At 34.0% G+C, this 15,509-nt stretch overlaps 4 protein-coding genes across 5 annotated transcripts; 2 read left to right on the top strand and 2 right to left on the bottom strand.

Annotated features, from left to right (window-relative positions):
• Positions 1-788: 788 nt before the first annotated feature.
• On the bottom strand, positions 789-2,652 carry LOC104806029 (40S ribosomal protein S4-3-like). Its single transcript, XM_010530751.2, has 5 exons — positions 2,550-2,652; positions 2,019-2,096; positions 1,748-1,928; positions 1,565-1,662; positions 789-1,386 (listed from the first exon to the last, which is right to left on the bottom strand). Exons 1-5 carry the CDS (start codon positions 2,550-2,552, stop codon positions 958-960), a joined length of 789 nt encoding a protein of 262 aa, XP_010529053.1. The 5' UTR covers positions 2,553-2,652; the 3' UTR covers positions 789-957.
• A 613-nt stretch (positions 2,653-3,265) lies between these two features.
• LOC104806018 (sodium/potassium/calcium exchanger 1) lies at positions 3,266-4,173 on the bottom strand. 2 transcript variants are annotated; one of them, XM_010530736.1, is made up of 2 exons: positions 3,670-4,173; positions 3,266-3,489 (listed from the first exon to the last, which is right to left on the bottom strand). In XM_010530736.1, the coding sequence occupies exons 1-2, from the start codon at positions 4,106-4,108 to the stop codon at positions 3,428-3,430; spliced, it is 501 nt and encodes a 166-aa protein (XP_010529038.1). In that variant the 5' UTR covers positions 4,109-4,173; the 3' UTR covers positions 3,266-3,427. The 2 variants fall into 2 exon arrangements, with proteins under 2 accessions (XP_010529038.1, XP_010529045.1); XM_010530743.1 differs by having other exon boundaries at positions 3,266-3,486.
• A 1,916-nt stretch (positions 4,174-6,089) lies between these two features.
• On the top strand, positions 6,090-7,604 carry LOC104806017 (gamma-interferon-inducible lysosomal thiol reductase-like). Its single transcript, XM_010530734.1, has 5 exons — positions 6,090-6,393; positions 6,645-6,710; positions 6,869-7,012; positions 7,104-7,196; positions 7,308-7,604. The coding sequence occupies exons 1-5, from the start codon at positions 6,130-6,132 to the stop codon at positions 7,455-7,457; spliced, it is 717 nt and encodes a 238-aa protein (XP_010529036.1). The 5' UTR covers positions 6,090-6,129; the 3' UTR covers positions 7,458-7,604.
• Positions 7,605-12,737: 5,133 nt separating this feature from the next.
• On the top strand, positions 12,738-15,146 carry LOC104806008. Its single transcript, XM_010530729.1, has 5 exons — positions 12,738-13,335; positions 13,472-13,548; positions 13,723-13,759; positions 13,900-14,011; positions 14,366-15,146. Exons 1-5 carry the CDS (start codon positions 13,065-13,067, stop codon positions 14,949-14,951), a joined length of 1,083 nt encoding a protein of 360 aa, XP_010529031.1. The 5' UTR covers positions 12,738-13,064; the 3' UTR covers positions 14,952-15,146.
• The last annotated feature ends 363 nt before the right edge of the window (positions 15,147-15,509 follow it).

Below are 15,509 nucleotides of genomic sequence, written 5' to 3'. Positions count from 1 at the left end.
TATATATATATATATTGTCTGAATATGAAATTTTACCTCTGGAATCAGAAGTGAGTCTTGGACGCTTCTTGGATTTTATTCTCCTTATTAACCACAAAACTATTTTCTTCAGCCGCAAGAAACGTTCCTTTGGCCTCTTCGTCATCGTTCTCTCCATTGATCTCTCTCTCTCTCTTCACTCTGAGTGTTGGGTTCAATTTATTTGTCCAAACTGTTATTCTATCAACTCCAAATTATATATGTTCGAAGAATAATATTGAGAAATGTTAATAGGCCATAAAATACACATTATTATTATTATTATTATTATTATTATTATTATTTTTCTTAATTGGTTTATACCTTTGTCTCTCTTTTTGGTTCTAACTTGAAAATATTTGACACTTTTCCATTTTCGCAGGTCAATACCCCCAAAATTTCTTCCTATAAAACCAAGGATTTAATTTTATTGTTGGTGGTCTAATGTATCAGCGTATAAACAAGGGAAATAAATATGATTTTATTCAACAGTTCACTTAATAGTACAGAAAATATGGAAGTTCTGTTCTCGGGGTCCTCTTAATACCATTTCGATTAGGTTTCCATACAAACAATTAAACCATATTTGTTGGTATTGAATAATAGAGTAATTAATATAGGTACGGAAATCAATAAAAATAATTGAATACAATTAAAATTTTGTACATCAGGCATTTTTGGACAGTATAAAATCATAAGCTTCTCTTCACATTGGAGTCTCTTAACATGGTCCAATTCAGTCATCATATCACGTTTACTAGCAATCTAACAAGTACTGATAATTTTGGAGGTTGATTGGCAGAAACCCAAAGTTTTAACCAAATAAACCGAATAACAGGAAGTTCAAAATTGAGCCCATGATCCCAAAATCAAATAGGAGATAAGCAAATTCATTCTAGGAGGAACAAAAAAACTTTTAAATGAAAAAACCAAAGTGAATCAAGCAGCTTGTTGGGCAGCAAGCCTCTTCCTGGCTTCCTCAATGATGCTTAACTTGATACCTTTGCCCTTAGGGAGAGACACCCAAGGCTTTGTTCCTTTGCCAATGGTGAACACATTGCCCATCCTGGTGGCAAACTCATGGCCTGTAGCATCTTGGATGTGGATTGTGTCGAAGCTTCCCTTATGCTTCTCCCTGTTCTTGATCACACCAACCCTGCCTCTGTTTCTCCCCCCGGTGACCATCACGACGTTGCCCACATCAAATTTGATGAAGTCGACGATCTTGTTGGTCTCGAGGTCGAGCTTGATGGTGTCATTGGCTTTGATGAGCGGGTCGGGATAACGGATGGTACGCCCGTCGTATGTGTTCAGGTAAGGGATGCCCTTCTGACCAAACTGAACAGAGCGGACCCTGCAGAGCTTGAACTGCAGAACAAAGTTCACAAGGTAGGTCGGAACACAAGAGAAAAATGATTTGTTTGAACCAGCCATCAGTGTACAACTACAAAAGCTCTTGACCAAGTTCAATAGCATTTGATATGAATATAGTTCAGTTTCAACAGCATCTCTTTCACCATTCAAGATATTCAGATGGGAACCATACCTTTGCCTCCTCATCCCTGATGGAATGGAGACGGAAACGCCCCTTGGTGTCATACAGAAGACGAAAGTTCTCATTCGTTTTCGGGATAGACACAACATCTGTGAATCAAAATGCATAAACCTTTAGTTAATTGCAACATTACCAGAGAGTCAACCCAAAAAATCCAACTAAAGCAAAGCTTACCCATGAAACCAGCTGGGTAAGTCTTGTCAGTCCTAACTTTCCCATCAACAAGGACATGCCTTTGCATCAAGATGGCAATCACCTCACGATATGTCAGAGCATACTTCAACCTGTTACGGATGATAAGGATAAGGGGAAGGCACTCCCTAGACTTGTGTGGCCCAGAAGACGGCTTGGGGGCCTGCACAAAACAGAATCAAGATATTATATCATTCTAATATGATTTAAACCAATGCAGTTCCATCTTCAAAAGTTTAATGAGATAACATACAAAAGCACCGCCAAGCTTGTCAAGCATCCAGTGCTTTGGGGCATTAAGCCTCTTCAAGTGTTTCTTCAATCCCCTAGCCTGCAGAAACCATGGAAAGATAATGTCAGAACAGTGGACAGAAACCTCATATTGCTTTAGGACACGTTAAACCCAGTAACTAAGCCATCGTCTTGTAACCAAGAGTAACCATCGTTCTATTTTACATAAACTAAATACCCATTAGTGCACAATATTCCTGAGATATGAAGATACAGAATGCAACCAATTGCATCACTCACAAACATCAAAAATCGTATACTACATATCGCCAGATCTCCGATATCAAGAGCGTCAAATCAGTTGCTCCTAACCTAAGAAAGTCAATAACTTGAAGAAACAACAATTCCAAAGTGCGAAACAGCCAATGAACCCGAAGAGAGAGACAATCGTCCAATTCCGTTTCTAAAGATCGAATATGTATTGAGACCAACGATTCATGAAAGGAAAAGAGTGCGAGAGTGCAATCAGGAGAGAAGAGAGAAGACGACGGACCATGGTTGCAGGCGCAGCAACGAACGCCTTCGGATTCCTTTGCGGCTAAGCGGGCCGATGCAGTTCACTCGAAATAGGGGATGAGAGAGAGACGATCAAAACCCTAGTCCACCTTTTATATAACGACGTGCGAATAGATTAGGTCAGTTTTAAGGGGGAGGTTGTAATTTGGGCCTGAATCTTTATTAAATTGGGCCTAAATATAAAAATAACTTTTAAATTGGGCCTTAACGGGTGACGAAATTTGGGCTCTTGGCGTTCTATCTTTGCACAAGCACCCACGAAGGTACCCTAGGCACTAGCTCCACTTCAGTAATTTTTTTTTTTTTTGTTAAATCGGATTTTCCAGACTCAAGAGTTCAGACTAATCTCGGCCCACGCATGCGAGCCTGCAACACATACGTGAGTATAAATCGGCCGAAACCGGTAGGCGAAAGAATAATCTCCATACTCTGGGTGTTGAACTCACGATTTCGCGATTTCGCACCTCAACCAAGAAACCAAGAGCTCAATAGAGCTGGGGATTCCCCCACTTCAGTATTTTTTTTTTTTTTGTATAGTAAGGTAGACATTACAAGTGATGAGACCATTATTTAGTGGATATGTGCAATGGGAGCAAATAATCAGGGATATGAATTTTCTGATATATGTCTGTGTTTTTGTTTTTATTTACCAAAAAAAAGAGTCAAGTTCCTTCATTAGGAAACAAAAAACAATAATAAATTAAAATCATATAATAAAATTAAAAGTTTTCGCAATGCGATCACTTGTGTACATCGAGAGCGTGCTTACAAAAATAACAAAAAAAAGAAACAGAGGTTACAATATGAAGAGAGAGAGAGAGGGGGGCAAAGTGAAGAGCTTATTAACGTATAGAATCAGTCAATAACGGAGTGAATCAGAATGGAAGCCTCGTCTGCTGTCGGAACCGCATCTCCTGCTTTTATTTTACGACCAAACTCCACATTACACCTCACACACATACACACATATCTTATATACCCATACATACACATATATATACACACACACGCTGTATATGCCTTTTATCAGATATCAGAATTGGTAATATATAAAATGTTTTTAACAAATATTGAAGATTTAGGAGTCAGTATTGTACCTTGCAAGTGAGAAGCGATCTTGTCAAAGATCCCACCTCCTCTCTCTCCGCCCTTACCTTCTTTGTTTTCCTCCTCCTCTTCTTCTTCTTCTTCTTCTTCGTCTTCCGCAACTTCCCCATCATCGTTCTCACCAGCTCCCGCTTGTATCACTCCGGAAATGACGTTGCTAATGATCCCACCTCCTCCTTTTCCGCCGCCGCTCTCCGCTTCCGGAGGCTCTTTCACGTCACCGGCGACTTCTCCACCGCCGGCGGCGGCGGCGTCGCATTCGGCTTTTGGTGGACCGACAAAGCTCGATATCAGATCAATGACCCCGACAACGCCAACGTTGTCCTTCTCTTCTTCTTCCGTAGATGTTTCTCTCGCTCTCTTGCTCTTGTGTGTTTCTTCTTCGTCTTCTGTGATTTCTCTCCGACAATATTCGCCGTCGTCTTCCATCTTATTTCCCCTTTTCTCGGTAGCTTTACCAGGGGTTTCGGGATATTCTTATATTAGCATCTGCATAAATCTTAAAAACATTACACACATAAAAGAATCATGCAAAAAAAAAAAAAAAAAATTAATAGAGAGGAGAGTCGTCCACGTTCAATGGCACCTTGGGACACGCAACGCCACGTGGCCTGTACACGCATCTCATGACCATCAGTAGTGTGACACGTGTCATCAATCAAGCATCACAGACGTCTCTTATGGGCCCTTGTTGGGCTTCACTTCGTTTTCCTCTTCCTTTTTTTTGTCGCAAATTTACTTTTTTTTTAGATTTTATTAAGAATGCATAATGCGCAGTACGAAAACATTATGTGAAAAAATATTTACTATTAATTACTAATAACGCAATAAATTTTCGGTTTAAAAATGAAATAAACCTTAGAAGGCAAAGACTGAAAATATATTTTTAATATATTTATGAACAAGTCCGTCCTAATGGACTGGGCTCTCAATTCTTTCGGCCCAAACATTCTGCGGAGGCCCAATAGAGTATCAGTCCTCTGAATTCAGCCCACTTCAGCAACTTTAGTCCCCCCCCTTATATATATATATAAATATAAAAGCAATTATGTATATATATATAGAGAGAGATGCTGGACTGACCGAAACTCCATTGTGAATTTCATTAAAATTGCAATATTATTTGAAATTTAACATACTTAATTACCAACGAGTTCCCTATTAGAATTTTCCTTTCCCAATTAAGAATAAGTATATACAGACAGTAACGCATGGATTTTCCAAACTTTTATTATCATATCTGAAGAACATTCAAGTTCTTTAGAACAATGAAGATTAAGACTATATTTATAAAATTAACTAAGGGCACATCATTTACAATGTTCATAGTAATACTATAGGATGATAGTTATTTAATTAGATTTATATTCCATTTTATTTTTAAATGAGATTCGATTTAAATATATTAGCTGTATTCGCTCTATTTCAATTTTTATATACAAAAACGGAGAAGTCGCATCTAATTAAATTCCAAACAAAAGTTATTGTTAAATATGGTAAATTGATGGTCTTGCATGTGGCGTTTAGCCCTTTGATATGTCATTGTCATGAACAATAGTAAGCACCATAAGTGAATTTGTTCACATTTAATTAAAGAAAATAATAATTTACCTCTATTTGGGGTTGATGTGAACATCCACTTTAAAGTCGTATAATCTTAATGTTTGAAATAATTGATGAAATTTTAGCTCACAGTGGGATATGGAAGATGCACCAATTGTCCACGTGGGCGATAATGACATATATATTGTTTCGCTTCTCACTAGACTGTGATTTTTTTTAAAAAATTTCCATGCATTTTCACTTGTATATATATATATTTATAACAGTAAAACTAATTTTAACTATTCGAAATAATTTTTTAAGAATTGATAACAATTAATGTCAATTTTATAGACTTGTATCGATAGTACGAAAGCAACATCTTTTTTCATTGCATTAGCAATATTTGAAATAAACTTCTATAACATCGTAGATTTATTATATTAATCTTCTGATTATTTTTTAAATTTTGACGGACTAAATTTACAAAACTATTTTCACATGACGCTTTAAATAAACTAGTAGTTACAAACAGCCAACTGGTCTAAATTCCAAATTACATATGATGAATACAATTTCAAGCAACACAATAGATTTATAAATAACCTTATATTACGCTTGAATTAATCAATTGTTTTACATAGCTTTTGAAAATTGGAAATCCGAAATCGACATGATCACATGAAATATATTATATATAAAAAACTTTTGCAAATTGGATTTTTTTTTAAATGCTAAAAATGGATCTCTCAGATGTAAATTGAGTCTCAGTAACAACAACGTCTCTCTCTCTCTCTCTCTCTCTCTCTCTCTCTCTCTCTAACTCTCTCTATATATAGACAAGAGAGTTTCAAAGAAATGCATCAAAGGCTCACTGAAACATTCAATTTCAAAACAACACTAGCAATATGGCTTCATCACTGCCCTCCTCTCAGCTACTCCTGTTGGCTTCTCTTATCTTCTTCACGTTTTCAGACAACCTCGTACTAGCCTCATCAGAAGACGACAAAGTGAATCTGAATCTGTACTACGAATCGCTTTGTCCGTACTGCCAGTCTTTCATCGCGGAAAGTCTCGTGAAGGTCTTCTCCACCGATCTCTACACCATTACCAACCTCAGGCTCGTCCCCTTTGGCAACGCCAAAATCGTCAGCTCCAACGTCGTTTGCCAGGTTAGGTTTTGAATTTAGGGTTATTTTGCCTTGTTCTATTGTTTTTTTTTAAAAACATTTTGAAAACCGTAACAAAGTCATATTATTTTCGTACCCTTATAGTACGTACAAGTTCTTGGACGTGTAATGTTTTGTGGGTTTAATTAACGATTCATTCGTGTAAAATCTCTTTAATTAGTATACATATAGTTCTAATTAATGTATTTTGCTTCAATTATTTTTTTAAAAAATGTTGGACGAATATTCGGCAGCATGGCGAGGATGAATGCTATTTGAACGCCATAGAAGCTTGTGCCATTCACATTTGGCCCGACCAGGTATAAAACTATATATATATATATGTTAACTCTTCATATATATAACCTTTTTTTTATTGCAAAAATAATCAGAAGACGCTTATAAACCAAAATACAGAAATAGTCGGAAATCAAACAATATGAGATACAACATTTATACGGATAATTTTGGAACGCAGAAAGAGCATTTCAGCTTCATAAGATGCGTGGAGAGTTCACCGAAAGTCGGAGACGACCCTACGGCTGCCTGGAAAGCTTGTGCTGACAAATTTGGAGGCTCTCAACAAATACAGGATTGCCACGACAGTGGACTCTCCTCACAGGTTAATAGTATATACATACATATATATATATATATATATGAATATACGTAGAATTAGGGTTATTATAATTTTAAAATACGTAAATGAGCAGCTTATACTTGGATACGCGAACGAGACGAACAGTCTTAAGCCTCCTCATGAGTACGTGCCTTGGGTTACCGTCAACAACACCCCCCTCTACTATGTATGTGTTTTTGCTCCTGCTTTTGTTTTACGTCCATCGTTTCACATATATATATATATTTTATATATATTATTTTTTATATATTTAATTTTGAAATGTAATAATCATCAGGACATGGAGAATTTTGTGAGCCAAGTCTGCAAAGCGTACAAAGGGACAGAAATTCCGTTGCCGAAGATCTGCAGTTCCTCTTCGATCCAGCCGAAGCCGAAGCAGCTCTCCTCGACTCGTCAAGCCTGCTTTGTCGGGAAAGCTGTGTAAAAACTAGAGTGGGATTTCATCGACAATAATTAATTTAAAAAATAATTAATAATGGACCGTGGACTTTGCTTCATTATATTATATGTATGCAGTGCAATAATAAATGGACCTACCCCGGCATTTTATATATTTGTTTTGGCGCTTTTATTTCATGCGAATGATCCCATGTTCTGCGTTCATATTATTTATAACGATAACAAATGTCTCGACGTAAACAAGTTGTTGGAACGAACCAAAGAAACAGAAAGAAATGTAAATTTAATGATTTATCTCTTGATGACTATATATACCAATGCTGAAAATACAAGATTTCCCCATACATATATATTGGGTTTGGAGTTTCTCTAGACTACTGGCCAAAATTAAAATTAAAATTAAAATTAAAATGCAACCATTACAAAATGTCACAATCTTGTGATTTTTTTTTTAATCATGGGTCTTATAGAGGTAAATTATGGGCTATAGATTCGTTGCTAATGGGCTTTTATATGGACCAAAATGTTCAAACTTACCTCTAAACGAGCCTTATTCAATCAGCCCAATATTTAACAATTTATTTATGCGTTAATGTCCACACAAAAAAACTATATCAACAGAAATTTAATTTGTTAGTTAATGCTATTATGATCATAAAACTAGAAGAAAAATCAAAGAGAAATTGTACAACTTGTTCTTTTTTTTTTCTTCTATAACTTATTTTCTTTCAAGATTCGGATTTGGTGATGAATTCGTTCATGAATCAGTAAGCTAACCTCATATTTTTCATGGAACAATCCTATATTTATATATTTAACATATTTACGTAGAAAGAAATATATATATATATATATATAATTATTTAAGTAGCGGTCCTTTTTTGTAAAGTTTTTTTTTGGTAAAGGTAAACGGTCTATTTTTGGATAGGAGAAATAACATACATTGAATACTAGTAATAATAGATTGGCATATATATGAAATCTGACCCAAGTACAGCATATATACACACACACACATATATATATATGTATATATGTATACACGATGAAAAATAGATATAGAGGAAGTGCAAGCAGGCGAATAAAGATTGGTAAAATGTAAACATCATACACGTAAGGCAAAGAATTATATTCATATTCCACATCATATATAATGGATAAAATAATTTCTTCAATTCCGTATATGTCACTAGTTAATATTTTAGCACATATATTTATAGAAATTTTCCAATTTGGAGTTCGGTAGTTACCAACTTAGAAAAGGGCCAGAATATAATTTTCAGCTATCGAACAAAAATAAAATTTAAATTATCATTCCTATACTTTGACCAACTATCATTGATAATATATATTGGTAGCTATACGAATACACGAGTCATATAATAATCCCGTCGTACGTGTAATTACGATAGTATACCATAATAATAGCTATGACTGCATTTTTATAATTTTTAAGTAATAAATAAATATCTCGAATCATTACTATATATATATTTACCGGTCGAAATCTTAAATTTAGGTCTATCAACATGTCAATTTGGAAAATTCGATTGTATTTTCCACTCTTAAATAAGATCCTTTTGTCATTATGGCGTAATTTGTGATTGTTTCTTTATTCTATCTCTTTTAGTTTCTTCCGAAAAACACACAAACCATTGTCATTTGTTCCAAGACTTGCACGGTAATTCGTGTGATAATTCTTGGAACTATAATGATGTTCTAAATTTTTATATATGATCAAGTGGGCTTGATTTATAATAATCAAATATTATAGATATCAGGCTGCATATGCTATGTTTATCTTTTTTTTTTTTATAACCGTATAGTGTTCATTTGTCGACACAATCTAATTTTCATGTAAAATTTGGCTCATACAAAGAATGAAGGATTATGAATATGTCACAACTTTAATGTATCTATGCATAATATTAAGAACTTTATTCAAATGATTTTGTGACATACATGAAAAAACATCTTCATGGATTTTCTAACTTGACAAACGCCATGCATCTATCTGACTCATTAACCAATAACCCATGCATGTTACCCATGCCATGAACACACACACATTTATATATATATATACACACATGTAAATACTCGGGGAAAAAGAATTTCTAAGTGAGATATTATATAGACAGGCATATATACATACATATCTATATATATATATATAATTCATGAAAATCAGAAATGCAAGTGCTGTTTACTAATTAAATAATAAAAAATCCACATAACGACAGACATGCTTCTCATTCTCGAATATAATGTGAGATCCGCATTTATAGGGCCAAAAAAACAAAACCAAAATAAATAAATTTTAAAAAAAAAACAAGAAAAAGAGGACTGTTGGGGGTTGACTTCACAGCTCGGCGTTACAGGAATCTTGTCAGACCAAACCTAACCTTTTTTCCACAAGCTAATGTTGGACCCTCTTGCCGATTTCTCCAGTTTTAAAAATCACTAAAACACTTATCAAATTTCCATGCAGTTTTATATACATACACCAGTATGTAACACACACAATACATTTACATATATACATACAGATAATATGTATATATATATATATATATGAAAGATTACAAGGAGTCATATATATTTCTAGAATCAAGCCGACAAAAGTGGGATAAAACTAACTATTTATATATTTTCTAAAATGCATGCAATCAATATTCGATTACATAAACTTCAAGAAAGGAAATCTTATTATAAATAGAAAACAGCATGATGCATAAATATAAACTTACATATATTATATTATATTGTATTAAGTAAGGGAAAAGAGATAAAGATAGAAGAGGAGGAGACGGGAAACCTGTGAAAGAAGAGAGAGGCCTTCACACGTGGGAGGAATGACAAACTTCCCCTTTTTCTTCCCCTTATTTTTCCTCCATTCTTTTCCTCAATAATTCTTTTCTTTTCTTTTTTCTTTTTATTTTTACTTTTCGAGAACTAATATACGCGTACGTATACGCACGTACGTATACATCTGTTCATATGTTTTCCTTATTTTTTTTTTAAATAATAATAAGAAAGTTGCTCTGTTGGTCCCCGTGAAAGTCTATTTATACGAATATATATATATATGAAACTAAAAGAGATGGAATATGAATTTATGATATTCATACTTCATTGTAAATATGCGTTTGAAGTTGCAAACAGGTTGGTATTTAATAAATGTATACAACTATAAATCTTACGCTACAACGGATTGCTTCAATGTGTTTTTCTTCATATATATATATGTTTTCATAATGTTAGATTTTTCACACACATTATATATTGAAATTTGAAAAAATTTAGACGTTTTTTCTTCATCCCCATATGCTTCACGGGCTTTGATTTGGGATGTTCCGAAACCCAAGGGACCACCAATTAGCTTCTTTCGGTTTATACATAATTTAAAGTATGTGACATACATACATACATACATACATACATACATACATACATACATACATACATACATACATACATACATACATACATACATACATACATACATACATACATACATACATACATACATACATACATACATACATACATACATACATACATACATACATACATACATACATACATACATACATACATACATACATACATACATACATACATACATACATACATACATACATACATACATACATACATACATACATACATACATACATACATACATACATACATACATACATACATACATACATACATACATACATACATACATACATACATACATACATACATACATACATACATACATACATACATACATACATACATACATACATACATACATACATACAGTGGGAGGGTCTGCATCAGCGACAGCCGAGCAGTCACACGCCTTATAATCTGAACCTTGTTCATCCATATCTACCACTTACCTCCATCGAAACTTTCTCCTTTTGCATTTAATTCCATGCAAACTCGTTACACTTCTCTCCATCATCCATTCTTTTATTTCGTTTCGAAGTTTTATTATAGCAAAATATATTGTTTGAATTTGTATATTTTTTTTTTGGAATTTAGCATATTGGTCACTGGATTGAATGTATAAAAGCCAGTGTTGTAAATTGTATGAATATATATATATATATATATATATATATATATTGTGTTTATATGCATGAATTATATATAAAGACATACTCAGCATGACACTAGCCTAGGTAGTCAATCATAAACAGGTTTACAACACTACCCTTATACAATGTGCTCTCCCAATGTTTCTAAAAACAATCCATACTTGTAATTTTTAATTATATCAAATTTTATTTATTTAATAAATTCAGAGTTATACGTTTCATTAGAAACCGATAAATTTCAGCATTTGCCCTTCTATTTTCCTTATTTCATTTGTGTGTGCGCGCGCGAGCGAATATTGGATGAATAAATCGTCAATGTTAATCAACATGAATTAATATATATATGGGAGAGATCGAAAGTAATTTGAAAGAGATAATAGCCAGTATTTTTTATAGGAAAGAAGACAAATGATTTCAACGATCAATGAGCTCGGAAAATAACAAAAGTCCGCATCCAAGTTCTTGAAGTTCAAACCCTAATTCCGACAAAACTGCTTTGAAACCTTTTTTATGGGTGTAAATTCGATTTATTATTAAATTATTTTTCTCTGGAAACTGCAACAAAGAATCGCACATATTTTATATTCCGAATCTTGTTTGTTTCTTCTAAACTATTTGAATATAGATATAGAGTGATTGAAAACCTCGAGAGCTTGAAAAGATTAGGCTGATTAGCTATTATATATATATATATATATATATATTATTCTCTGACATCATCATAGCTGAAAATTAATAGCCAATTCATTCGGTATTAATTCTAAAAATTAATTAATTACGAATTGTTTCGATTTTTCTATTCAGACTTAACTATTGCAATCCAAAGCTATCTTTTGATGAATTTTATGCAAATAATATATATGCCGATTTAATGTCTTAGGAAACATGAGAAGTTTTCAGACCAAACAAGCAATTTTTAAAGTTGAGATAGAAAAAAAAAAAATAAAATTGATGCAATTTTTACCATTTCTAATATCAATTTTGTTACAGCAATAATTAGTTGTTGCATTTTCCCAAAGTCAGTATATAGTTTTCCGGCGACATACACATGATTTGGAATTGATGTACGAATATATACATACGAGTGCGTGTATATATATATATGTATATATGATGTATACAAGAAATAATAAAAACGGCCAAAATAACTTAGCTGGACATAAAAAAGAACCGCTATTTAACATCCGCAACAAGAGTTAGGTGAGAGTTTGTCTACATGCCTCGGAGAGAGAGAGAGAGAGAGAGAGAGAGTCTCGTGTGTTCTTGATCTAGGGTTTCTCATTCAGACCAGACCAAACCTCCATGCTTAGAACTACGTAGAATCCATCCTGTCTCTATCTCTTCTTCTAGTTAATTGTGCAAAAACCCAATCCTTCCGAAACCTGTATCTATATCCCATAGTTTCAATTCCCTTTCCAAATTCTTCTTCCCAATAAACAACACAGAATTCATTTCAAGCGGCACTATAAAACACACACAAATACATAAAGGGGCTTTTGTATATATACGTACATATGTGAAAAATACTACGGAACATGGAGGGAGGTGGAGATGCAGAGTATTCGAAGACGAGTCGGTATGAAAGAATAGAGATTAATGAAAGTGGAGAAGAAGAAGAAGAAGAGGAAGAAGAAGAAGAAGGGGGAGGAGGGGAGAGTAAGGCTTCAAGCAATAGCACAGTGGAAGAGAGCGATAAGAAGCCGAAGGTGCGACCTTACGTGAGATCTAAGGTTCCAAGACTCCGATGGACTCCCGATCTTCATCTCCGCTTCGTTCATGCCGTTGACAGACTTGGCGGCCAAGAAAGTACGTCCCTTTTCCTGTATGTATATATGTATGTATGTATGGGTATTTCTTGTTTTGATTCAGGGTTTCGATATTAAATTTTTTTTCTTAATTATGTTCTTGATGATGTTAATTAATTGATCTTCTTAATTTGCAGGAGCTACTCCGAAACTGGTTCTTCAGCTGATGAACATCAAAGGGCTTAGCATCGCTCATGTCAAGAGCCACCTACAGGTATATTCCATGTACACATATACTTGTGTATATATATGTATGTGTGTATATACACGTATACATGTATGCACGTAAATCTGTCGGCATATGCGCCATTTGCAATTGTTGTGCCAACGCGAAACGCAATCAAATTTCATTTTTCGTGTTTGAAATATATTTTTTCCATGGCCGCAGATGTACAGGAGCAAGAAGACCGATGACCAATGTCAAGGTATGAACAATAACTTTTCAAATCTCATTAATTGTAATCACTCCCAACTATATAAAAAAAGTTTAGGGATGTCTTTTTCTCTTTCATATATATATATATATATATTGTAAATTACGTAACGGAAGGTGATTTAATGGCAGCCATGGCTGAGCACAGACATCTCATAGAAAGCACCACCGATCGAAATATTTACAACCTAAGTCAGCTTCCTATGTTTCGAGCCTACAGCCACGACCATGATTCTCCTTTCAGGTAAATCTTCTATAGCATTAACTGAATATTAATTAGCATTAATCGATCGAGCCGCTCTGAATTAATCTTACATATATATATATATATGTATATATTCTTATTATATGTATATATATATATTTACAGATTCTTTTCATCATCAACAAACAAGTTAGGTCTTATTCTCGATCGTATACAAGACTTCACAAATTTTATAAGTTTGTTTATATTTATTTACCAAATTTTAAATTTTCATTTTTTTTGCGATATTCTCATGCAACTTCATTATACGTTGTATTATTGATTTCTTTTCATATTATAACGTGTGTAGTAATTATACATTGTGATATTAATTAATTGTTTCTATATTTGCAGATATGGAAATGCTTCAATGTGGAACTCTAGCTCTCATGTACCGGACCGGAGTTTGATAGACCAATTGAGACCGGGTTTCGTCCGCGGTTCAGTGGTTAACAACTGGGCCAACAACATGATGAACAGATCGTTCCAAAACATCAGTTCTTCTTTAGTTTCCAGTCATCTAGGCATGTTAAGACAAAACCGAACTCAGATTCTTGATCAAGATTCACCAGGAACATTCAAGAACATTCAAGATCAACGTTCAGGAACGATCAACAAGCTCGAGCTCCACCATGATATTGCTCAAGAAACCGATAATAATGCTTACTATAACAAGATGGGTAAACGCAAGGCAAGCGAGAGGATCGATCTCGATCTCGATCTTTCTTTAAAGCTCGCGAGACATGAAAAAGCATCATTGGACGAGACAGAAAGGGATCAAACGTTGTCACTGTCATTGGGTTCGGGTTCGTCTTCGTGGAAACAGAGTAGGACGTTGAAGAAGACAGATGAAGAAGATGACAATGGTACAGCGAAGAGGTTATTGTCGTCACATGAACATGGGATTGGAAGGGCAAGTACTCTGGATCTGACTCTATGAATTAATATTATATAATTATATCCGACAAATTCTAAGTGAGATCTTGAGGTACTTGCCCGATCTTTAGAAATCTGTACGTTGTTATTTTTATTTCTGTTTTTGTTAGAAAGGAAACAAAAGGGTCTGGACATATATAACCTTTTTTTTTATAATTTTCTTGTTTGTTAGTGTCAATTTGTACCCATTACATTAATATAACAATAATTCATGATTAAACTAAGAGCTGTTCGCTTCGTGATTCGATCCTTTGTCGATCTCGTGCATATATATATATATATATATGCGCATGTTGCTCACTCGCTGATTAATACATGCATGTTTATACACACCAATTTTTACATGTATATTATGTACGTATGAATGTGGATATCCATGCAAGAATCCTATGTTACGTAGGCCCTTTTTTTAATTTCAGAAACATGCAAATTATCTTTATCCATGCAAACTATTTTCATTCGAAGTATCAATTTTTTTGTATTTATTTGCAAAATAATAATAGTATTTGCATAAATATCCGGAAATTACAGAAAGTCTGTCTCGTTTCAATATATATATATA

Source organism: Tarenaya hassleriana, unplaced genomic scaffold, assembly GCF_000463585.1.
Source record: "Tarenaya hassleriana unplaced genomic scaffold, ASM46358v1 Cleome1, whole genome shotgun sequence".
Classification (NCBI taxonomy): domain Eukaryota; kingdom Viridiplantae; phylum Streptophyta; class Magnoliopsida; order Brassicales; family Cleomaceae; genus Tarenaya; species Tarenaya hassleriana.
Note: the sequence above shows the minus strand (reverse complement) of the source record. Positions and strands in the feature narration are given on the sequence as shown.